Here is a 25,269-nt window from a genome sequence, read left to right on the forward strand (position 1 = left end):
TGGAGGTATGCCCCACCGAAGTAAGGGGGGGCCAGGAAAGAAGAGACACGCTAATAGGACTTAAGAGCTGTGCTGCCGGAGAGAAGAGAAGGAGGTCCCAGGATGACAGCGTCATGAGGTCCAGACTGGGGCAGCCTATAGACGTCTGCTAGGAGAATTTCTTCAAGAAAACAAAATAGGTAGTACCGTGTTTCCCCGAAAATAAGACCTAGCTGGACCATACGTCTTTTGGAGCAAAAATTAATATAAGACCCGGTCTTATTTTACTATAACATAAGACCGGGTCTTATATAATATAATATAATATAATATAATATAATATAATATAAGTATAATATAGTATAATGTAATATATAATACAGTGTAATACCACGTCTTACATTAATGTTTGCTCCAAAAGACGCATTAGAGCTGATGGTCCGGCTAGGTCTTATTTTTGGGGAAACATGGTATAACTGATGAATTTGAAAACCAAGAGAAATTTGAGTGCTCCTTCTGAACAGCAGATCAAGTGACCCATTCACAGAATTTTAGACCAAGAAGGGACCCTTGAGATTACGTCCTACAGAAGCAATAGAGCAAGAATGTCCTGGTCTCTTACAACGGTGTTTATGCAGCATGGTAGTGACCAAACATGGAGGGAAGCTTGAGTGTTCACACATGGAATGACTGAGCAAAACCAAAGTGCACTCATGCTGTGGGCTATTACTCCGCTGAGGACCTGGCTCTGTGGGCACGGAGGTGTCATTGAGTAGGAAGCAAGTTATGGTAAAATAACGTGGGTGATTTGACCCACTCTAGTAACATACATAATGAAAACATACGTAAAGTGTGTATGACTAGATGAATATGTACACAAATATGAAGAAAGCTGTTAACAGTTGTCACGGGAGGAAAATGGGATCGCAAACAGGAGATCTGGACTTTCTTTTACTTTCTATAATAAGCACATGATACTTTTAGAATTAATAAAAAATTAATAATAGATCCAATAAGAATTTTACCAAAATAATGTATTTTCTAGGAAACATGTAATGTTTAATCAGTAAGAACTTGGACTTGTTAAATGGTAAGAAAACGGGTGTACTCTTCTGTGAATCACAGCAGCATTTGTTTTTATTCTCAATGATCAGAATTTGCGGTGTGTTATTTTATATTTTAATTAAATGTGAACGCTACCTGCTCTGTTCTGTTGGGGTTCGGTTGTTATTATACTTCTAAAATAGTTTTGCTTTCACTAGGAGTGTCTTCATCAGTGGAATACAACGTGATGGAGTTGGAAAAAGAACTTGAAAATGTAAAGGTTCTTAAGACAAAATTAGGTATTGTACATTTTTTCCCCTTGACTTGTGTTTTGGTCTTGGTTTCTTTTTTTCTTTTTGACATGTTTCATGCGAAAATGTTTATTAAAAGGACATTAGAGATGGTGCCATGGAAAAATTCAAGTCAACTTATATTGAGTCTGTCAGGTAGATTTCTGCAGGCACTCAATTGTTAGAAATTTGAGTGCTCTTTCTGAACAGCTGATCAAGTGACCCATTCACAGAATTTTAGACCAAGAAGGGACCCTTGAGAGCTCTACTGATGAAGCTTCATGTCCATCTTATTCACCACCTAGGGTCCACCACCCAGCTTAGTATGTTTTTTTCTTTTAATGGTTTTTAAAAAATTAGTTTTAGGTGTACAAAACAATGTAATAGTTAAACATTTACACCCCTCACAAAGTGATAACCCTCTTCCCCCATCTACTACCCCTCTGACATTGTATATAACTGTTACTGTTCCACTGACTCTATTCTATATATAATTATACTTGACATTCAGTATTATTCAGCTCCACCTTCAGGTATACAGTGCAGTGGTCAGGCATCTACACCATCCATGAAGTGGGCTCCCTAATAAGACAAGTGCCCATCAGATACCCTTCCAAATCTTTACAACATTATTGATTATAGTCCCCAAACTGTTTTTCGTATCCCCGTGGCAATCTTGTGCTTTCTAATCCCCTCCCCTTCTCCTTCATTCCCATCTCCCTCCCATCTAGCAACCCTCAGTTTTTCTCTATATCTCTGAGACTGTTTCTGATTAGTTTGTTCATTTATTCTATTCTTTCGATTCCACATATAAGTGAGATCATACGGTATTTGTCTTTCTCTGTCTGACTTATTTCACTCAGCATAGTGTTCTTTAGGTCCATTCATACAATTGCAATTGGTATTGGTTTCTTATTAAAGATTTTACTGTAGTCCAAAATATTAAAAAATTATGAAATCTTTAGTGTAAATTACAAGCTTTCAGTCTGTCCAAAGCCTTGGTACAGGCTATCCTTTTGGGGAGAGGCTAAGCATCTATTGATTCACTTTGTTTTGTTTTGTACGTTTTAATGGCTTTTAAAAGATGCTGACGTCAAACTGTCAGTCTGCTATCTTTTCACTTGCAGTAATTCTGACAAGTAATCGTGTCATCCTTTCCTTTCAATGGCTTTTTTCTCTACCTGCTTTTCTGGTGTCCTCTTGATCGTTCATTTTGAACAACCTGATTATGATGTGCCTTAGAGGAATTTCTTTATATTTCTTGTTCTTTGGGTTCACTGAGTCTTGGATCTGGGAATTTATAGTTTTCATCTACTTTGGAAAATTTGGGGCCATTATTTTTCCCAATATTTTTTCTTCTCCCTGTGCCTCCCTTTTCAGGGACTGCAATCTCATATACGTTAGCTCACCAGAAGCTGCCCCTAGCTCAAGTGTGTTTCTTTAGTTTTCAGGTTTTTTCTTTTGTGTGTGTCACTAAAATATCTTCCCAGAGCTAAAATATAACCAGCACAGGATTGAGCTGTTTCATGGAGCAAACTGATTTTAAAACTCTGATATTTATAGTTGGAGGAAAATTAAAAATAATTTGTGTTTTTTAAAAAAGAAATTCGGTAAAACGAATACATACTGGTTATAGTTGTCAGAAATGAAAATGTGAACCTGGAGAGAATTTTTGACAATTACTGAAATCTTCTATTGTATTGTTTTTCCTTATAATAGAGAGGCGGAAAAAGGCATCAGCATGGGAAAGAAATTTGGTGTATCCTGCTGTTATGGTTCTCCTTCTTATTGAGACAGTAAGAATTTATTTGTCTAGTTATGTAAAGCAAATTATTTTATATTTACTTTAACATTTGAGTATGGCAACTCCCTCAGCTAAATGGTTCCAGGTAAACTGGTTTTCTATCAACAAGATTAAAATCCATTTATGCCTTTATTTGTGAAAACTTAGAACAAAAATAGAAATTCATGGTAATTTTTTAAAAGTCTTCAAAATTATCTCTTTCTTCAAGAAAGCAGGAAATTCATTCTTTTATTTCAATGAAAATTGAGACAAGGTGCTATAGATACCCTGCTTCAACTCTGTGATAAGATATGAAAATTATATTATTAAATTAGTTCTGATAACATTTCAGCCACTTTTTTAAATCTGTGGAGTTGTGGGTTTCCAGTTATGAAATCAGTTAGTAAATGGATCTATATTATTTGCTTTTGTCACAAGCCTTGAGATTATAATAATTTGCAGACTCTTTAGAATTTATTCTGGAGTTTTTGTAGATAGTCTGATTATTGTAGGTTTATATGTAGAATTTTGGTCTTGACTACTCCTCTCTTCTGAAGCATACAGTTGGTTGGTTACTTAGATTTTAGTGTCTGTGTATTGGCAAATACGTTTGAAACTTAGAACTGATGGCTTACTTTTTGTGTTGTAGTCCATCTCGGTCCTGTTGGTGGCTTGTAATATTCTCTGCCTGTTGGTCGATGAAACAGCAATGCCAAAGGGAACAAGGGTAAAGTAAAATGTTTTAAAATGTCTTTCTTTTGCAAGAGTATTCTGTATGTATACCCTGCGTGTTTCAAATGAGCCAATTAAAACAGTCACCTTTCTGCATGTATATTCTTCAAATTGTATGAATTTCTTTACACAAGGAGCCTTCATAAACAGTGTTTACAAACTATGATTTTTGTTTCTGATATCTTACTTTGGATTGGATGGGCCTTTTATCAAGCATCAGAGTTTCCTTTTATACTCTGTATCAGAGTCTATCTTTGTTTTACTGAAATTCACTATTTGTGATTCTTTAAGAAAATGTATACTCTGAAATAGTGACATATGAAGAGTTTTTTAGGAGATTCACTGGGTTTGCAAAAGATCCAAATGTATGATTGTAGGGACTCATGCTTCAAAAGTCACAGTTTATGAAACTGAGTCAAAATATTCAGTTACTGGAGGGGAGTCAGATGAACATCTTTTATGAATTAACTTAGTTTTTATCTTTAAAAATTGATGATTTTTCCTGCTATAACCCAGAAGTGTTAACTTTTCCTTTCTATTGTGAGTTTTGATCCCCCCCACCCCCAGAAATTGGTTTTATTGGATGTACTCAAGCCTCAAGTTTTTCAATAAAGAAAAAAAATCTCTAAAAAATTGATGATTATATTAAATTCTATCAATTAGCCTATTTGAATATATTTCCATAGAAGGTAGTTATCACTAAATATTCATATTTGGCGTACTTTTTCTAGGTGTCTCTATAAACTTTCGGATACTTGAAATGGCATTTAAATTTTGACATTTTATTATATTTTTCTAAGTCAGCAGCTTTCCCATTCACCACAGAAATGACTTCAAAACTCTTTTAGACTTTTGATGCCACTTGTCTCTCTGAACCATATGATATACCTTTTCTCTCATAGAAAAAAGCCAATGTCTATCTTGATTCCTTCTCTCCAGTCCAAGACCAAGATACCGTATTCTTTCAGAAGCGAACTCTTTCAGCCATATTCTCGATTTAGATTCCCCTGTACCCCCAAAATACCTTTCCAGGACTTTCCAGTTCCATCTGTTATAGCCATCGTCTCTCCACCAGTGTGACCTAACAGCAGGCACCAGGTGTCTCATCCCACCACAAACAACAACAATAAACAATTCTCCACAGCCTGGTCTTTGACTTTTGTTTAGACCAAATCCACTACAGAGTAAGAAGTCACCTACTATGGTGCCTTCTTTCCACCTTTTAACCTATTCAATATACCACACACTAGGTAAGTCCTAAGCCCCATGGGACATTTTTGTACCATCCCCTTAGTGCATGGTAGAGAGGGACTTATACCTGGTATGCTCCTTGTATGATTGTGTAAATAAATCAGATCACCCTAATCCTGCCTGTAGGCCTTCTCTCGAGACAGGGAATATTTCCAAAATGTTTTCCATGCCAGTTGTTGGGGAAGAAATGTTTTTCCTCTACCCTTCTAGGCTCTTCTGGCTGAGAATTTGACATGAGACAGATAAACAGAGAAAATCAAATTTAATTACATATATAAGGAGGCCCCATAGACATGAGACCTTAAGAAACAACCAAAGCAGGTAGTATATATACCATTTTCAGAAAAAGAAACAATTACTTGTGAAGATTGCATAAAACAAACAGTTTGTGTTTGGATTAGTGACTTACGAAGAAGTAACAGAGTTGTTTTGTAGCGTCCTCTGCCCCAAATTCCCTCTGTGGTGATAAGGACATCCCCCCGTCCTCCAGGCACAAGGAGGATGCCTTCCCATAGCTTTTTGTGTTCGTGGAACAGACGAGGGTCAGAGTGTTCTTCCTGCACTGGCTATTTCTCAAGTAACTAATTTGAAATAATCAACGTGCCACCTTGGCATATTTTGGGGTGGTCTGCCCTGACCCCCATCAAAGTCAGTAAGCTTTCTACTAGCATCATTCATTTCTTATTCAAATATTGACAAAAAGTTGATCAGTTCTTTGCTCTTACCTTATTTATATGTGAAATTTCCATGGTAATCTTCCTTCTTTATGCCTAAATTGAAATATATAAAAATGAATAATATTATTTATTGGTTTATTTTTTCTTAGTATGACTATACATTCTAAATTATCCTGGTATTTTTGTTAGATGCAATTGAAGCTGATAGTAAAATAGTCGTTTATATTCAGATAGTTCCTTTAATTAGTAAGCTTTGAAAATATTGTTCCTACTTCAGTTAAGAAATAATTTTTTTTGCCAGTCTGGTCTCACTAATAAATGTTACTTTTTCTTTGTGTTTGTTTGTATATGTTCTAGATAAAGATAGGTTTTGAGAATAGGTATAATGGTCAGGAAAAAAATTTATAGCATTACATTTTAAAATTCTGGGTTCATGATTTATATCTTTTAAAACTCTGAATTCCCAAGGAAGATTTGGGGAAAGGAACCTTTCAAGTATAGAAACAGGATATGCATGTTTACTTTCTTTCTGTGCTTAGCTTACTTTTGACATACTTTAATTGCATAATTTTTATATGTTGCCTCAGGGTTCAGATAATTACGTATTTTATTCCTATTGTACTATTATATTTAAAAAACTTTTTTTCCAAGAATATTCAGAATTTCACAGTAAGCATAATCATATCATTTTTATAAGTAACTTAAATTTGAGATAAATGTGCAATCTTTTGAGCTTGTTAAAATTGTCAACATATGGTTGAATTAGTTGATGCTAACTGTCTAATGTCATGTTTTATTGTCCTTTGAAAGTCTAGATGTTATTCTAGGATATTAAACATTCCTGATTTCAACTGTCCTATATTTATGAAACACCAGTGTTAGGGAAACCAAATATAATAGTGTCATTGAATTCTGAAAAGTGTTGTTTCTTTTTTTTCCAGGGCCCTGGAATAGGAAATGCTTCTCTTTCTGCTTTTGGATTTGTGGGAGCTGCTCTTGAAATCATTTTGATTTTGTATCCTTTCTTTAACCAAACGTTCTGTTTGTTAAGTTTTCTGTCCAGTTTTCTGGGACAGTGGTCATTTATCAAGACACTTGCCTGGAAGAAAAAAACAAGTCGTTGTTCTGTAGGCACGCCAAGGGGCTTCGGTTTTGCTGTGTTTGGAGTTTCCTTTGGGCCTTAACACTTGTGGAGACTCCTGAGAACGTAAGAAACCTGCATTCTGTGAAGAGTTTTTCCTTGACTCTCCCAGCTATCTCATGGCGTCCTCTGTGGTCGGTTTCTATAGCCTCCGAGTTTTTGGAGACTTTATTCCCAAGAAGGATGACACAACCATGACAAAGGTGAGGTGACGTCTCAGACAAACTGTGGACTGTTTTAGTTGGTAATCACCCTGAATGGTTCCCTTGCAGTGATAGGTATTTGTTTGTAAGTTGTGTAAACACAGACGGGAAGATTTTCAAAACGCTTAAGGAGTGGGAAAAGGATGTGCTGTGTTGCTTTTGGAAGGCGTCCATTCACTTGTAAATGCCGAGGGCGCAGGGCTTGTTGGCTAGCTGTGGAAGGCTCCTGAAAGGACTCTTTTTCCTCTAAAGAAAACGCGTTGCTAATGAGTGACTGTGGCTGTGTGGAACGTACTTCAGGGAGCTTGTCTGCAATCCGAACAACTTTGTGGCTACAAGCAGTAGAGGCAAAGTATTTCAAATCTGAGAAATTAAAGCAAGGCGGAAGAGCTCTCTATTCAGAAACATGTAGTCTGAGGCTGATTGGACTTTCTACAGTATGTCCTTGGCTTCTGAGTGACAAAGGCTGTTATCTTTATAGTGGCGCAGCTTTGTAGACCGTCCCCACAGGCTGACAGTGGAGAAGAACTCGGAAGAGCTGTTGGGTTCCTTTCTTTGTATTACATACTCGGTATTGTCATCTTGTTTTCAAAGAGAGAAGTTATTTTCTATGTATCGATCAATCTATCGTCTGCATAGTATCTATACCTATATCTATATCTATCTATCTATCTATCTATCTATCTATCTATCTATCTATCTATCTAATCTATCTAATCTATCTAAAATGCTGTGACTTCTTGAGATACTTAGAATCTAGTTTAAGGACCTTACATGTTAATCAGTATTTTCAGCTCCTCATATTTATTATGAAAGAATAAGCTGGTGATGGAAGGAGAACTTAACTCTGAGTGGTGAGCAAACACAGTGTGATATATGAATGATGTATTATAGAAATGTACACTTGAAACCTATGGAATTGTACTAACCATTGTCACCCCAATAAATTTAATTTAAAAAAAAAGGATAAGCATACGATACATCGAAAATGAATTACTAGAATTTAGCTGTTTTGGATTTCTAGCTTTCTGGTATTAAATCTTATAATAGTTAAACATATTAATATTAGACGTAGATCTTATATAAATCTTGAGCAGTACTTGGCTTTAAAAATAGAGTCAGAAGTATTAAATGTATTAATTCTTTTTTACTTGACAGGCAAACCCTTTTGAAATTGGCAACCTCAATCAATAATGTAAAATGCATTGTCTGAGGTGTAATTTTAGTACATGTGCTGCCGAAGCAAGCACAAAAAAGTAATTTAAGTGTTCTGTAACTATATTTGTGCCAGGCTCTGTAAATATCTAGAACTTACAGATATAACTTGAAACATTTGTAGACCAAGTTTCTTGTTCTTTGTAAATTCTATATTGAATAGTGTGATTAAGAAGTTAGCACACAGCCCAATAGGTAACTGGAATGTTCAGTAGCTTCCCAGAAGGGGAGTGGGTTTTATTTTTCATCCTCCTGCTTAACTGCCCAGTGTTTTTCTGACTTCTCTTGACAGATCATTGGGAACTGTGTGTCAATCTTGGTCCTGAGCTCTGCTCTGCCTGTGATGTCAAGAACACTGGGTGAGTGTAACATTTTCATTCAAAGGCCATACCTTTTAAAAATACCTTTTCTATACTTCTTCCTTAACGTGCAGTTTCTAAAAGATCATCCTTTGAATATATTTCCTCCCACATTGTTTGATACCTTTACTTTTATACTTCATTTACATGCAGAGCTATACCAAGCAAATACTTTTATCAAATAAAGATCATTTAGTTTTTTTTAAATACCGAAAAACATTTCTTCTCTAAACAGTGGACTTTGTTTTTTTACTGAGTAGTTAAGCTTTTGAGTTAAGCTAGTAGGAAACTGAGTTTTAAAAGAATGTTTAATGATTAGAAAATATTAAATTAATTTTTCTTACACGAAATATTTTTAAAAACTTGTAATTTGTGGTTTACAAAATTGAAAATCTGTGAAACAGGTTTTAAGCTGCTTTGTGCCCCTGGAACCGACTTGAAAGAGTGACATATGTGAGAGCACACAGATTTAAAGGACATCCTTTCATCTTTAGGATTTTACTTTGCCTGTCATTCATAACATTTCCTTCATTTTTCACTTCCCAGAGAATTTTGATCTTCTTTCGAAAGTAAGACATTTCCACTTGGTCCCTGAGTAGCTGAATGCATCTTCATTTGACCTCCTTACCTTTTATGAAGCTCTGTTGCAGACCGTACGCTCAGTTCTTGAATAAATATTATTTCAGACAGTTTCCATTAGGCAGTTCTGTTCGGTTTTCTAGACTTGGGTTTTGACTTGAGTGTTCACAAACGATGAGAAAAATCCCATCGTATGGCCTCAGCTCCTGACAAATGACTCGGAACTCTGAGTTGCTTCTGTTCTAGCTCTTACCTCCATTATTTATTCAGGACTTGTTGGCCATGAGGGGTTCGGGCTGTGCCGAGAAAGCATAAGCTTTATACTTAGCTTTGTAATTCTTACAAGGAATTGTACGTTTTAATAAAAAGTGAAGTCTAGGTATAAATGTAAAAGGGACCCTTCTCCACAGACTAAAACGAAGCTCATTCATTTCCTATTTCTTTTATGGTTGCTTTATAGAATTTTTAGTGTTCTGACACCTGCCTAATGGCATGCTAACCTTGAAAATACCAAACATAAGCACTTTAGTAACTTGATTTGTAGCTGAATCTTATCGTGTGTATTATGAAGTCCAACAAATAATTCCTGTGATATTACAGCCACCCTACCATTTTGTCATTTATGAAACTCACTGCACTGTTATTGAAGGTTAAGTGTTAATAGTAATACATACTGATTTTTATGGAAGAAAATTATATGCTGAGTATAGTTTTAATACAAAGAAAACAGTTTAATGGCAAAATTTGCTTTTTGAAGATCAACAAATTAAATTCCTGAGTAGTTTGCCATAGAGATAAATAAAAAGAAGAAGAAGAAAGATGGAACAATTAAAATGGCACTAGCAGATGCCTGGCCCCAGCTGTCCAAACAGGATTAATGGGGTATGCTCGGGTACAGTGAATCATGTGGTGCTTTGCAGAATACCCACACGCACTGCAGTACGCGTTATGCCCAGTGGCACTGAATAGATGAAAAGAAGTAAATACGTTAAACAGATTCATAGAGGCTTTTCACAGTAGTAAAAAAAGCAAATTTCTAGACTAAAAGAAAAAGCTTTATTTTCGTATGATGGGAAATGCAAACTAGAGAGTTACTTTGTAATTCCTCTATTAACCCTTTAGAATTGAGTCTTTGATTTTAAGAATAAAAAATGTAGAGAATGGTCATGAATATTATCCTACTGTATAACGGGATTTTGATTTACTAGCTGCAAAGCTTATAAGACTAGAATAGAAGATGTGTGTAACAACCACATTCCAGGCTGTGGAATTCTCCTCTCTTCTCATTGCCTCTCACAAGGAAATCCTGACCCATAGGGCACTCTCATTTGCTCCTGTGAACTCCGCCGTGGCATCGCATCACTTACAGTTAAATGGGAAATGAAGTAACCAGGATGCTCTGAATTGCCCTGTACACACACAGCTTTTCTCCTATTTTAATAATTTTTTAGTGATGATTATAACTTTAATTGTAGATTGAAACTATGTTAAATCCTGTATAAAATAATTAATTTGGTGTTCTGTGAGGGTTTTTTTTTCTTCTTTAATTTGCCAACTGATACTATTCCTGCATGATAGGCATAAACTATAGCTTTAGATTTAAATGCTGGTGTGATATGACATATTTATTAAAGAATCCCTTTGGAATACCTTCTTATATTTGAATGTGGAAAATTTTGTACACTAAGTAGATTTTATATGCATATCACTTGCTGTGAAAGTTTGTGAGAAAAATTTTGGCCATGTATTTTTAATCAAATATAATTAATATAGATGACAGTTTTGTTATTTATAGGAAAGGCAAAGAATCTGTGCTTGACATTTTTATTGAAACTCTTTAAAGCCTTTTCAAATCAATGCCATCCATGCCAGTGGATGATTTCCAAAACATTGTTTGCTGCCTGTTTAGACTTCAGTTTTGAGGAGTCCAACATTTGGGGGGATGTGATGTCCATATTTTTAGTAAACGAGTTACTATTTGGTTTAATAGACTCTCAAGGTGATTGGAGGAGATAGTTTGCAAACAAAGGTGACAGTGGAACAGGGTCAAGCCTAATAAATGATCTGTAGATGCCCAAACTTTTCTATAGTCAGATATTTTAAAGTTAGCAATGAATTTTGTAAGAACAGATTTTGTCCAATTGCCGACGTGTTCTTTATTATGCTTCATCCAAAAACCGAGAGATTGACATTTTTTGTGTTCTATATTTGAAATATCCTTTAACTAGAAAATTTTCTCGAATGCAACCAACAGACTTTGCAGTACTTTTATTAATTACTATTTTAAAATTATTTTTATAGTAATTTTTTCATCCTGAAGTTCTTTCTGTGACTTGTACATTATTCAAGGCCCAAATGCAGATTTAAAAAAATGACATACTTATGATATCAAAACAAAAACACCCTTTCAAATCAGCTTGAATTTATTTGTAGTATCACATATTTCTCATCTGGGTCCCATATAGTCCATCATCTTGCAGGAGATAAAATGGATTATTCTCTTTTGTTCCTTGATGAAGGAACCCTTTTTAAAATCCTATCCTTTTTGGAGAGATTTTTATTATTTATAAATATACTACTCATCTTTACCCTGGGCTTTCCCTCTCTAGTTCTGAGAGTCCAACAGAAATAAATGATGGTTAGAAATGACAGATGTGAAATAGAAGTATAAATCATAATATATATATATCCCTAACTATAATTTTGATGTAGAAATAATTCCAAACCCCACAGTGAAAATTTTTCAGCAAAAATTTGTATACGACTTAATTATGTTCAGTTGCTTTGCAGAAAGTAGTAAATGAGTGATACTAATTAACTTTTGATTGATTACTAATGTTCTCGTCCGAACAGTAAATTTGTATAGCTAGTTAGGATTTTTTTTAAAAAACTTTTATTTATTTAAGTGTGTTTTTCTAGGACCCATCAGCTCCAAGTCAAGTAGTTGTTTCAGTCTAGTTGTGGAGGGCTCAGCTCACAGTGGCCCATGTGGGGATCGAACTGGCAACCTTGTTAAGAGCGCCATGCTCTAACCAACTGAGCTAACTGGCTGCCCCCAGTTAGGATTTTTAATAAAGGAAAAGTACTCTGATCCAGTGTCTGAGAGCTTAGAGAGTGACTGGCACTCACCCCCCAATGCCTTGTCTCAATGTCTCTGTTTTCTGACACTGTTCCTGTTCAGGCTTATAATCTTGCCTGAGAAAAGGTCACAGCCACACGTGTCTAAATAACTGAGCTATCTGATGACATACATTCAAATACCTTAAATTGTAGTTTGTCATAAAATATTTTTCAGATGAAAATAATTCCAGTTAGGATCATTTAGCTGGAAGGAGCCTTAAGATGGAATTTTTAAAATATTAACAATTAAAATGTTACAATTAAAACTAGAAAGCAACCTATGGTAAGGGTCTAATTTGTACTAGGAATCAAGACCCCCCAACATGGCTGAGAGTGTTAGTAAGACATCTGTACGTAGTCAGCTCAGACGGAACGGGTGAACCGGCGCCCCCAGCACCCTGCTGAGCAGAATAGTGCGAGCGACGTTCTGGACCCGTTTCCTCTGCTGGTGGGATGCACTGTCTTTGACTGGTAACCCACGTTAGCTGTAGTTTCTGTTCGCTTGTTTGGTAGATGCCTGTTACCTGGCTGAGGAAATTTCCTTCTTTTCCTACTTTGCTGGAGTTTGTTTTTTTAATCAGGAATGGATGCTGGACTTTTGTTAAATGTTTTTTCTGCATCTATTGACACAATCAAGTCTCTTTTCTTTTTTATTCTTAACGTGCAGAATTACATTGAGTCATTCTTGAATGTTAAACCAATCTTGCACTCCTGGGACAAACCCCACTTGGCTGTGACATATTATCCTTTTTTTATATTGTTGGGTCCAATTTGATAAAATTTTGCTGAGGGGTTTTGCACTTGTGTTTAGGAGTATACTGATCTGTGGTTCTCTTTTCTTAATATGTTTTTTTCTGGTTTGATATGTGAGTAATGCTACTTTCATTGAAAGCATCCAGAAGTATTTCTTCTTCTCAATTTTCTAGATGAATGTTATAGACCAAATGTTTGTGTCCCTCCCGCCCCCATTCATATGCTGAACCCGAATCCCCAGTGTGATGGTGTTTGGGGTCTGGCCTTTGGGAGGTGGTTAGGTCATGAGGGTGGAGCCCTCAGGAATGGGATTAGTGCCCTTATGAAAGGAGGCCCCAGGGAGCTCCCTTGCCCTTTTGGCGTTGCGAGGATACACTGTAAAGGCAGCCATCTATAAACCAGGAAGCACACCCTCTCCAGACACCAGATCTGCCTTAGTCTTGATCTTGGACTTCCAGCTCCCAGAATGGTGAGAAATAACTGTGTGTTGTTAACAAGCCATCCAGTTTATGATACTCTGTTATAGCAGCCCCAACGGACCAAGACAGTGAGTTTTTCAAGCATTGGTTTTTCTTCCTTTAATGTTTGATGTAGTTGATCAGTGAAGCCATCTGGGCCTGTTGGCCCAGGTTCGTTGGCATAAACTTACTCCCCGTTTAGTGTAAGTAGATGTACGGGTGCAGTGCTGTGATCCCACCTCTCTCGTGACAATTTGTGTCTTCTCTCTTTTTCTCTGAACATACAGCTAGAGGTTTATTGATTTTTATTAATCTTCTCATAAGACCAGTTTTAGGTTTCATATAGTTTTCTCTATCCTTTTTATATTTTCTATTTCATTGATTTGCTTTATTACTTACTTTGAGGGTCATTTTCTCTTACTTTCCTGTTTTCTTGAAATTGAAGTTGAACTCCCTGATTTGAGATCTTTTTTCTTTTCTAATATTGGCATTTTAACCCTGTCAATTTCCCTCTAAGTCCTGTTTTGAATGCATCCCCCAAATTTGGATATAAAGTGTTTTCATTTTCATTCAGTTAAAAATACCTTTGACTTACTTACCTTGTTGTTACTTCTTTGACTCTGGATTATTCAGAAGTATTTTATTTAGTTTCGAAATGTTTGGGATGTTCCAGGAAGATTTGTCTGTTATTGATTTCAAATTTAATACCATTGTGGTATGGAAATATACTTTGTATGACTTGAATCATTTTAAATTTATTGACACTTGCTTTATGGCCCAGAATATGGTCTATATATTTCTTCTGTGTGCACTTGAAAAGAAAGTGTATTTTGCTACTGATCGGGTAGAGTGTTCTATAAGTATCAGGCCAATTTAGTTGATAATGTGACTCAAGTTCTCTTTATTTTTACTGATTTTCTACCTGCTTGTTTTATCAATTATTGAGAGAAGGGTTTTGAAACCTATGATTGTTGATTTGTTTTTCCTACAGTCCTGTCAGTTTTTGCTTCATGTATTTTGAAGCTCTGGTATTAGATACATAAATATTTAGGGTTGTTATGTCCTTTATAATTATGATAACGATAGTGACATTCTTTATTGCTGCTAACATTCTCTGCTCTGAAATCTACTTTGTGTGACATTAATATAGCCATTTTAGCTTTTTTAGATTAGGTTTAACATAGTATACTTTTTTTTAAATTCTTATACTTTCAACCTGTTTGTGTCTTTATATTTAAATAGTTTCTTTTTCTGTTTTTGCTAGATACTGTATAGTTGGGTCTTGCTTTTTTATCCATTCTATCAATCTTTGTCTTTGAATTTGGATGTAGACTATTTACGTTGAATGTGATTATTGATATGATATTTTGAATCTGCCATATTGTTATTTATTTTCTATTTGACCCATCTCTCCTCTGTTCCCTTTTTCCTCTTTAGCTGCATTCCATGGATAAATTGCATTTTAAAAAAATGATGTTACTTTATCTCCTTTGCTGGCCTATTTGCTATGTATAACTCTGTGTTGTGTTATTTGAATAGTTGTTTAAGGGTTTATAGTATACATTTTTAACTTAATCACAATCTACCTTGAAGTGATATTATAGCACTCAGTATAAGAACCTCACAACAATATACATTTGACCCTTCAACAACGTGGGGGTTAGGGAGGTTGAAGCACTGCACAGTCAAAAATCCACGAATAACTTTTGAATCCCCCCAAATTTTGTTGTCCCTTGGTGGGGATTGGCTCCAGGACCTCCCACAGATACCAAAATCAGCAGACGCTTAAGTCCCTGATATAAAATGTCATAGGTCAATGCATACAGTTGGCTCTCTGCATCCATGGACCTCAAACTGCAGATCGAAGACAGTACAGGTATTTATTGAAAAAAATCTGTATATAAGTGGACCTGTGCAGTTCAAGCCCATGTTATTTGAGGGTCAACTGTACTTTTGTTTTTTCACTGCCATCCTTTGTGCTATTGTCATACATTTTACTTTACATGTTATAAACCCCATAATACATTGTTTTTATTTTGCTTTAAACAATGATCTTTTAAAGAGGTTTCAAACTAAAATATCTTTTAAGTTTGCTCACATAGCAATCATTTCTGTTGCTTTTCATTTCTTTGTGTAGATCCAGATTTCCTTTTAACATCATTTTCCTTCTGCCGGGAACACTTTCTTTAACAGTCCTTGTAATTCAGGTCTACTAGTGATGGATTCTTTCAGTTTTCTCAATGTGTGAAATGTCTTTATTTTGCCTTTTTTTTTTTTTGGATGTTTTCACTGGGTATAGAATTTTAGATTGAGTTATTTTTTCTTCAGTATTTTAAAGATGTTACTTAACTGTCTTATTTGCATAGTTTTTGACAAGAAATCTTCGGTGTTCATTATCTTTTTTCTTTTCTATGTAATTTATCCTTTTTAAAATTTGACTGCTTCTAAAATTTTCTTATTGGTTTTAAGCAGTTTGATTATGATATGCCTTGGTATAGTTTTCTTCAGAATCTTGTTCATTGAATTCGTTGAGTTTCTTTTATCTCTAGGTATATAGTTTTCACCAAATTTGGAAGACGTCCAACCATTACTTCTTCAAATATGTTTTTTTCCCATTCTCACTTTCCTGTTCTTCAGGAACTCTCACCACAAGCACACTAGCAATTTGAAATTAATTCACATTTCACTAATACTCTATTCATTTTTTTGTCTGTTTTGCTTTCTCTGTTTCATTTTGAATAGTTTCTATTGATATCTTCAAGTCCACTAATCTCTTCTTTTGCAGTATCTAATCTGTTATTAATCCCATGTGGTGTGTTTAATATCTTATGTCGTAATTTTTCTTTGTAGATCAACTCGGGTCTGTTTTATTTCTTCCATATTGCTACTTAAGTTCAATCTTTCCTGTAGCTTGTGAAATACAGTTGACCCTTGAATAACGCCGGGTTTAGGAGCACCGACTCCCCCACACAGTCAAAAAAATCTGTGTATAACTTTGAGTTCCCCAGAACTTCATGTGTGAGGGAACATCTGGTCTCTTTTACTCCATGTTGGCTGGAACATGAAATTAATAAACATATTTCTAATTGATGTAATTTAATGAAAATCTACTTGCATAGTAAGGCTGGTCAAAAGGTAAAGTCTTTGCTGCAACAGCGTCATCTTTCATTCTACCCCCAAAGTAGAACCTCTATAGTTTTAGAATGACTTTGTTTTTGAACAAATTGTATAATTGGCAATGAGCCTATTTACATTAATCCTGAAATTAATGATGTTTAAAATGATTGTAGAGTTTAACTGTTTCTTTAAGTCGCATTTATTTTTTGACAGTATGTCAGGGTAATTTATTTCAGAAGTCTGGTTTAGAGGAAGGAATTTGAAAACCTAGTCAAGAAAATTTAAACTAACCATAGTGAGAGTCTAGAGTGGGTAGAAATGTGTTAATCCCAATGTTTCATTGAAGTACATTTAATCTCTAAATTTGTTTTTTTTGTAACAAGATGTATGTGTTCTTTTTGGCAGTCTTAGAGTAAAACCATGGATAGCGACGTCAGCCCTTTGAGTGATACGCCAGGAAACATCATTTAATGATGAAGTTACTTTAATGAGCCCTTTAGCATGTCATTTATAAACTCTCTCTCAACTTCTTGCTAGTTAAGGAACATGAATATGCTTGCTAAAAGTTGGAGTTGACTCAGGTGGGCTAACGAACGTAAATTCTGTTGACTCATGTTGCAGGTGGAGTAACCAGCTCTTTCTTGAAATGAGGTTTTGTTTTGTACCTTAGTTCTTTTATAAGGTATGAATAGAAAAGGGTCTTTATTCAAGGAATTGTGCATAAAACATTTTCAACTGAATCCTAGTGGGGAGAGCTGATGTGTGGTTTGTCGTGAAGAGTAGTTTATTGACAGATAATCCAGATAATGTGGCCTTATGCTTATCCCCTGCTTAACGCACTAAGCTTCTTACTTGGTACATGTTTTACTTATCTTTTAAAGAAATGCACTTCTAAGTGGGAATAAGCATTTCAATATTTGACTGGGAGAGGTAGATTAACCACATTTGATAATGAATTTTCTTACAGTTAGTAGTATTTTAAATTTTGCTACCTTAAAACTTGTATACCTTTCTCCAGAAAGAGATTTTGATGTATTATACATTTGTATAATAAGTGTTTTTAAGTTAAACTTTAAGAATTGTTACTTTTTCTTAAGTGTTGATACTTTCAATAAAAAAGTACATTTTACAATTTAATTATTGCTGTGACAAAAACCTCTCAGAAGTTTAGAGAAATGTTAGTTTAAGGTTTCTTGCTGTCTACTCTTACAGAATTTTCAGAATTGAAGAGCAGTGTGTGTTGTGCAGAGTAATCTTTTAGTTAGTCAATATTAGTTAGATTTTTAAAATGTTAAATTTGAAATAATGCCTTTAGAACTAGTCCCTATAACCTAACAGCTTGTATTGTGCCTGAGTCCACTGCAGCAGCACGGATTCCTGTGTGAAATCAATGTGAGGTTGAATGTGAAATCAATGTGGGGCCAAAGCATCGAACAGCAGACATTGTTCTTTGCCTGGTGTTTCATCTTTGGTCTTGATCCTGACTCTCGAGATACCAAGTTGAGTCCATGAAGAAGTTCTAGCGAGAACACTTTTCCATCGTTTGTACCGCATCTGCCGTTCTTCCTATGCTGGTGCATTGGGCCCCGGACCTCACTCGCATGTGTGCTAGTGCGGCCCCAGCTTGTACATGGGCCACGTTCGGGTGGTAGCTGAATTCAGCATGTACCAGTGGTTTCACCAGTGGAGTGTGTATCCCATGAATTCACAGAGTCATTGGACTGCATGAAAAAACTGTTAAAACTTGCATTTATCTTTATTGCTGTAATTCTGATTTAAAGTTTTTGTCTGTTTATAATGTATCTGTCAGTGAATAGTACATATGTAGTTGATAGATAACCAAACACACATATGTTGGGTATATGTGCTCTAATTTTGTTTTTGCTGATGGTGGAGTATGATCAAACATTTTAGACCAGATAAGACCTATGGGGCATCTGGGCAAGGATTTTTGTTCTGTGGCCTCTGGGTGCCTACATAAACCAGCTTCATGATATACACAGTTCTCTGTGTGTGCAGATGTGTGCTTTTCCTGTGAAAGAGCCGTGCCTCTCACCAGATTCTCAGAGGAGTCTCTGGGCCTAATGATCAAATAAACCACTTGTCTGGGACCCCAGGCCAAAAGCAATGAGGTTGGTTCTGTAAGGACTACATATTGTCTAAAGATGGCTTCCTAGGTGAAATAGATGGCATTTTATTGGAAAATAAAATGTATCACTAGATACATATTTCTTGTAACAAGTAAAGTTTTGTCAAGGCATCTGAGAATCCACGGCCGCCATGGCCACCGTGATCTCATGCCGTGTGAGCTGCACCATGCAGCCTGCTGTGGTCGGGCCCTCTGCCTTCTTTGGAAAGAGATTTCATTGTGTGTTTCCATTAATCCTCTGTCCCTTTAAAAGGTTGTGGTAGATTATTGTCTCTCAAATTCAAATCCATCGGCCCTGGGTAGATGTGGCTACAAAGAAACCTTCCATCCTTCTGACACTGTTTGGATGTGAAGGTTTTCCTGTTGCCTCCATAGCTGTTTTTGTGGAGTCTGTCGCTCCAGCAGGGGACAGGATTGCATGGATGCTGATGAGAGTTAAGTTCAAAGCTGGCTGGTAGGGTGAAGTTCACTTAAGTCAAAATTATCCTTGAAATCCTTAGACCACCCATAAAAGGAAAGTCCATGGTTTTGTTTTTACAGTCCTTTCTGGGTAAAAATTTTTATGGCCCTGTGTAGCTCTTCGATTTCTTCCTTGAAAAATGTCCACAATATACCAGTGGTCAGAAAGATCCAACCACTCACATACTCTTTTCAGTAAGTACTGGGCTTTGGGCACACGTTCATTGAATAGAATGACTATTTAAATTTTTTTTTTAAATAAGAGGACTTGTTTTTTTAATGTGTGTAGGTGAATTACAGTAACTCCAGTGCATATATGACATAAACACACTGCGTTTCCAGCTCTGTCACTTTATTCCACAGCCTGTAGCATCCGATTCACACTAATAACTTTGTTTCTGGAAAAGACTCACTGTTTGTTTACTCATTTATGTAATGAGTGTGAGTATACGCAGGCATTGGGATCAGAGGAGGGGAAAAGACACAGTCCCTGCCCTCGTGGAACTCACATTCTAGTGGGAACCTAGGCAAAAAGTAAGCCAGACAGGAAAGCAAACACCTCAGGTACTGTGTGCTGTGAAGAGCCATAATCTGGCCATGGACAGGCCAGCTGTTTTCCGTGGGGTAAATAGGTGCCCTCGTTAGGAGGTGACTTTGGAACCAGGACCTGCAGGGAGAGAGGGGACACGTGGTGGCGGAGGTGTGCGGGTTTGTCAGGTGTCTTTTCCATCATGACTCTAGTTTCTGATTTCAGCTGAGCACACATCCGGCCTCCGCACATGAGCAGCACAGTGGGCTTCTTGTCCACAAGAGTGTAAATTCTGAGTGACTGGCAAGAATCATTCAGCCTCATGGCTCCTCACTTCCAAGTGACTGTGGCAAGTGGATAAGTGGATAGGTTAGGGCCAGCTGTTCCCGTAGGTCATTCCACACAATAGCCATGATGTACTTCAAACTGGGATTCTCACTGACAGAAGAGAGAAATCCATGGAATTTGATCTGCTTTGCACTTTATTTTGTAACATATATGTATACAGCCATCATACCTGATTTTATTAAGGGCTGTTCTGTTTGTTTTTAACAGGAATCACTAGATTTGATCTCCTTGGAGACTTTGGAAGGTTTAACTGGCTGGGAAATTTCTATATTGTCTTGTCCTATAATTTGCTTTTCGCCGTTGGGACAACACTGTGTCTGGTCAGAAAATTCACGTCTGCCGTCCGAGAAGAGCTGTTCAAGGCCTTAGGTAATCCATCCTCGGGGGGATGGACACTGTCTCCTCTTCTACTAATTGACCCTGCTTGTTGTTTGTGCTCTTGTGTAAATGACCTCTTCCTCATCCTTCTTATTTTTAGGATGGTTGTGAATATTAACTGAGATAATTCTTGTAAGGGCCCGGGCATTGTCCTGGGACATCGGAAAGGCTCAGAAAATAGCTCTTTTATTATTACGTTAACGGTAGTCACAGTGAGATGAGTGTGAGAGTGTGCTGAAGGCTTAGTTTTGGGAATGATACCTCTTACTGTTTTTCAGTTAGGGATTTTTTTGAGGCTTAGATTTTACAAGTATCAGGCTGACCCATAATTCTCTTCAGTAAGCTAAATAATAATTCAGGATAAAATATTCGTATTCTTGGCATTAATAGGACATGTATTCCATGAGTCCCATGCTTTGTGATAGCATTAAGAGCTCTGGAGCTTGGCTGAAGTATAAAGGGGACAATTGTAACCTAGGAGTGTATTTTCATGCTCACTATAGCATTAGCACTAACATATTTCAGCCTTACATTTTAGGAATACTAGGACAATGGAAACTATCGTGCTCTATAAACCCTTTTGGGTTTGGGCAGTGTACTTTTATATTTTATAATAAAAGACAAGAAAGGCAGCGATTTATTGCAGAAAATCCTGACTAGCTCATGGATGAAGGGACATCATTTGAATGTGAGCATTCCGTGTTCCACTGTGGCTTTTGGCTACTTTATTTAAAAGGCAACAGAATACTTGAGTCGTGGAAGTCCACGTAACTTAAGCCTTATGAGCAGCGGTAAAGCTTTGCACCCACAGGCTTTCCAAGCCCGATGATTGAAAGGATGACCTTTGGAAAGAAAAGGACTTCAGATTATCTCTTCATTCATGTTTTACTTTATATTCACTGTGAGGGGCTGACTGATGAAATATCGGCCTGAAAGGGAAAAGCTAGGTCTCATGTCAGCGGAAGCACCACCAAATGGATGCATTTTAATGCCTTGGTTCTGCGATGCTGGTCAGACCTCACTAGACCCTTCTCTCAGCCGGGGGTCCAGTTAACACTTCGTTTTTAAACCTGATATGATATTAGCAACATTAGTTAGCCATGATCTCAGAGCAATTCCCGCTTAGCATTCACTAAATGAGACGGTGGTCCAGGCACCGCAGGAACGTCCGCTAGGTGTCCTGGATGGCGGCTGGCTGGGGAGGCCTGTGTCCGAGCGTTCCTGTGCCATCGGCCCTGACTGGATAATCAGTCGTGTAGAGTGTCCGATAGATTTGAATTTTCCCCACGTTTCTGTCATTCTGTGGACTGCTCTAAGGAAGTGATGCCTGACACACAGGAAGAGGCCCCCTTTAGTACGCTTGACGAGGGGTAAGCTGAGGTTTCACTGGGGTCATAACGTGAGTACGGTGTGACCGTCCCTTCTCTTCCCTTCCTTGTAGGTATTGTCTGCTGCTGTGTCATTGGTAGTAGCAGTGCCCATGCCGTAGTCCCTGGCACCTGGTAGATACTCACTGTAGCTGTGGGGATGGCGGTGGGGGCGATCGGTCCTGCACAAGACAGACATCATGGTTCCTCAGAGCTGCGCCCACGTTTCAGGAGGAACCAGCAGAAATAACCTACCGAAAGGGGGTTCTGTGCCAGCTGGGGTGTCAGTCCCCTCGCAGCTGCTCTCCCTGACCCCTCTTGTAGCTCACAGCCACCAGTGTGGGTTCCTGTCGGCACTCGGTGCTTTGCCATCCCTAGGCCAGAGCTGCTTTCTGTGTTAGATTCAGTTTTTCCTTCCCATTTATCCATCACAGACAGGCTCAGTTTTTCCTTTCTTTTCATTAAGATGTGCAGGTGATAGAAAATTTTCAGTTAGGAGTGCTATGTTGGGTAAAGAGTGATACAAAGTTGCATAACTGTAGATAACTGTACATAACAACTGTGCATAACTGTAGATAACATCTGGGATTTTAGGGGGAAATAATCTTATCCAGGTACGTTTCTGAGTTGTCACAAAGATCTGAGCCTCATGAAAGCTGTTTCCTCAGACTCTCTTCCACACACGTGTCCCTGAGTGCCTTTGTGCCTCACGGACTCAGACGCCTGGAGTTTTACAGTCACAGGGACGCTTAAACCGTCTTCGACCTTTTCTCCCCGCGAGAGCAGGGCGCAGTATTGTTCTGTGTACTGGCCACATCAGGTCAACAGTTGCTGTGTGACACAGAGGGAACTTAATGTAACTTAGGGAAGGGAATGGTACTTGTTATTCTGTGAAGCGTTCCTGAGTACTGAAATATTACTTCTCTTCAACCGGTTTTTTTTGTCATTTCTTCCTCTTTTTCGTAATCTTTTTCTCTTTAATTACATGATTAACATTTTGCTGTGTCTTTCATACGTTTCCTGTGTGTGTATATATGTGCGTGTGTGTTTTAAAACAAAGTAGGATCATACTTGTCTGTGGTTAGGCTCCCTGGGAAGCGCACTCTGGGATGGGAACAAGCTTGCAGGAGGGTTTCTCGGAGCGCTCTTGGATCAGGCACCAGTGGGCCACGTGCCTCTTATCAGAAGCCCCAGTGGGCCCTGGGGGTGGTGACGAAGGAATGGCCCTGGAGCCGGGGCCACACTGGATTGGAGAGAGGGCGTGACTTCCCCCGTGTTAGCTGCCTGCAGCTTAGCCCCCGCCCACCCCCCAGGAGTTGCCAGCGGGGAGAAGAGACTTTTCACCTAAAAGGGGTCTGTTCAGCACCTGTTCACACGGTAGCATTTAACAGTTGACCTTGTTACTGTCCCAGCCCTTTGCCAGCACTGTGCGGCCATCATATCTCACCCTTTACTTCTTTTCCTGCAGGGCTTCATAAGCTCCACTTATCACATACTTCAGGGGATGCAGGAACAAGCAAGCCTTCTGCAAATGGGCATCAGAAAGCGCTGTGAGACACAGCACCGCCTGCAGCTGGGCTCCCGCGCCCCAGGCATGCGGCAGCCAGGCCACAGTCGGCCGGACCCGTCGCTGTCCTCTTCCCAGAGTTTCCCGAGCGCTCACCCTGTGCTGGCGCAGGGCCCTGTGCTGTCCAGCCGCATGCGGGCACCTTCGGCGGCACGCTCCTCTGTGCACGTTTGCTCCCACCCGCCAGGAGGACGCCAGAAAGGCCAGCGTCAGGCTTTCTAAGGATTCACTGGAAGCGACAGCCTGTTATTCAGAACCTAGAAGCCTGCGTGCGAGGCGTCCCTTGGTGCTGGGGTGCGAGGGAAGGCGCTGCAGAGCATGAGGCTTACTGACGTCCTCATTGCAGGCGCGTTCGAACTGTGAGGGTCACAAATCACGTTTTTACTTCCTTAAAGAAAAGCACAAGGCATAGTTCTATTTGTGTTGCGGAGCGATGCTGAGTGGACTTTGAGTCTTGGGAAGACAGGAAATGCCTTGAAGCCTGTGCCTGGGTAGAGTCCACGGGAATGCAGTCTGAGCAGGAGCCGGCATCTCCTCTCCCAGCCGCACTGCTGAGGTGGGACCTAGACTGTGCCCAGGCACAGGCACTCGCAGTTCTCAGCCTTTTCTCAGAATCCCTTGATTCCTTCTGCCTCTGCGTCCCCTCTGAGACCACACACACTCTGTGGTAGAATCCCTTACCCCACGCCATTCTGCAGCTGGGGTCACTATTATATACGCCAGTTTAACCCAGACCATGAAGGTCACCAGTTTAATACCCAGACACACAGCACCAGCATTCCTGGTGCAAGAATCGTTTTGCAGTGATCAATCACTTATCAAGGTGTAAATAATCCTGGGGTGGTTTCTGGACTTTAAGTCCACTGAATAAAAACTATAAGATGACCATCCTGTGGCAGAGTACCGAAAATTGTGCACACGGAACATGAGATGGGCTGTTTGCACACATTTGTAGTCATCCCATCTCTGTAAATACATGTCCACATGCACTGTGTTACATGCACGATGTGTCATATGATCCACGTGTGTGGCAATTGATAGTCTGTGTTCAGACGAGTGAAACAACATTTTTCTCAAATTGTTGAATTTAAAGCCTTTTTGGGAGGGAGATATTTATGAAAGACGGGCTGCATTACTTGATGTCCAAAATTTCCACTTAGAGCCAAAATAATAAGAAAAATGAATCGTATATTTGTAAGCTCCATTGAGTATGCGTGTCCTTTGTTTATGCCTCTGCCTTTCCTTCTGAGCTTCTCTTGTTAAAATGCAGCTTCGTTTTTAAAAAAGAACATTTTATGATTGTACACAGCACCCGGTAAATACCACTAGTCCTCGTGTTGGGGACTGTTCCAGCATCGAGTCCACACACTGAGAACCTAAACAAAGCCGGCTGTTTTCTGGTTTCATGGGCACTTGCCCCTCTGTAAGCATTAGCTGCAAGCTCTGTGTCTCACTGAGACTTGCCTGCCGTCCATGCTGTGAGCAGACCAGGTCAGGGAGGAAGTGGAAGAGACTTCTTCAAATACAACAATATCACTTTTAAGTTACACCGATTTCAGGGCATGTCCAGAGGAAGTGTTCCTGGGTATTTGTAAGATGTCTGAACTTTTCTGAGTAAAGTATTAAACTTTTCAATGTCTGTATCTACTCTATTCATTGGAAGTTTCTGTCTGCGGACCTGAGGCCTCGGGTTAGTCGGCAGTAATGTGTGTTATCAGTTCCTGAGGCTGGTTGTCTCTGTCGCTGTTGGAACAGAGGACACGCATCACGT

The 25,269-nt window shown here is 38.4% G+C and overlaps 1 protein-coding gene across 6 annotated transcripts in view; it reads left to right on the forward strand.

The window, feature by feature from the left end:
• The window catches only part of LMBR1 (limb development membrane protein 1), a 98,458-nt gene extending 73,325 nt beyond the window's left edge, over window positions 1-25,133 (forward strand). For 5 of the 6 annotated variants that reach the window (XM_033098770.1, XM_033098774.1, XM_033098773.1 and 2 more), the window contains 8 exons: window positions 1,242-1,322; window positions 3,033-3,109; window positions 3,746-3,823; window positions 6,698-6,771; window positions 7,010-7,100; window positions 8,608-8,674; window positions 20,394-20,555; window positions 23,400-25,133. In XM_033098770.1, coding sequence (XP_032954661.1) covers window positions 1,242-1,322; window positions 3,033-3,109; window positions 3,746-3,823; window positions 6,698-6,771; window positions 7,010-7,100; window positions 8,608-8,674; window positions 20,394-20,555; window positions 23,400-23,485 — 716 coding nt within the window. In that variant the 3' untranslated portion in view covers window positions 23,486-25,133. The remainder of the gene's footprint in view (window positions 1-1,241; window positions 1,323-3,032; window positions 3,110-3,745; window positions 3,824-6,697; window positions 6,772-7,009; window positions 7,101-8,607; window positions 8,675-20,393; window positions 20,556-23,399) is intronic. The other variant, XM_033098771.1, reaches the window with a different exon arrangement.
• The last annotated feature ends 136 nt before the right edge of the window (window positions 25,134-25,269 follow it).

Source organism: Rhinolophus ferrumequinum, chromosome 26 (genome assembly GCF_004115265.2).
Source record: "Rhinolophus ferrumequinum isolate MPI-CBG mRhiFer1 chromosome 26, mRhiFer1_v1.p, whole genome shotgun sequence".
Taxonomy (NCBI): domain Eukaryota; kingdom Metazoa; phylum Chordata; class Mammalia; order Chiroptera; family Rhinolophidae; genus Rhinolophus; species Rhinolophus ferrumequinum.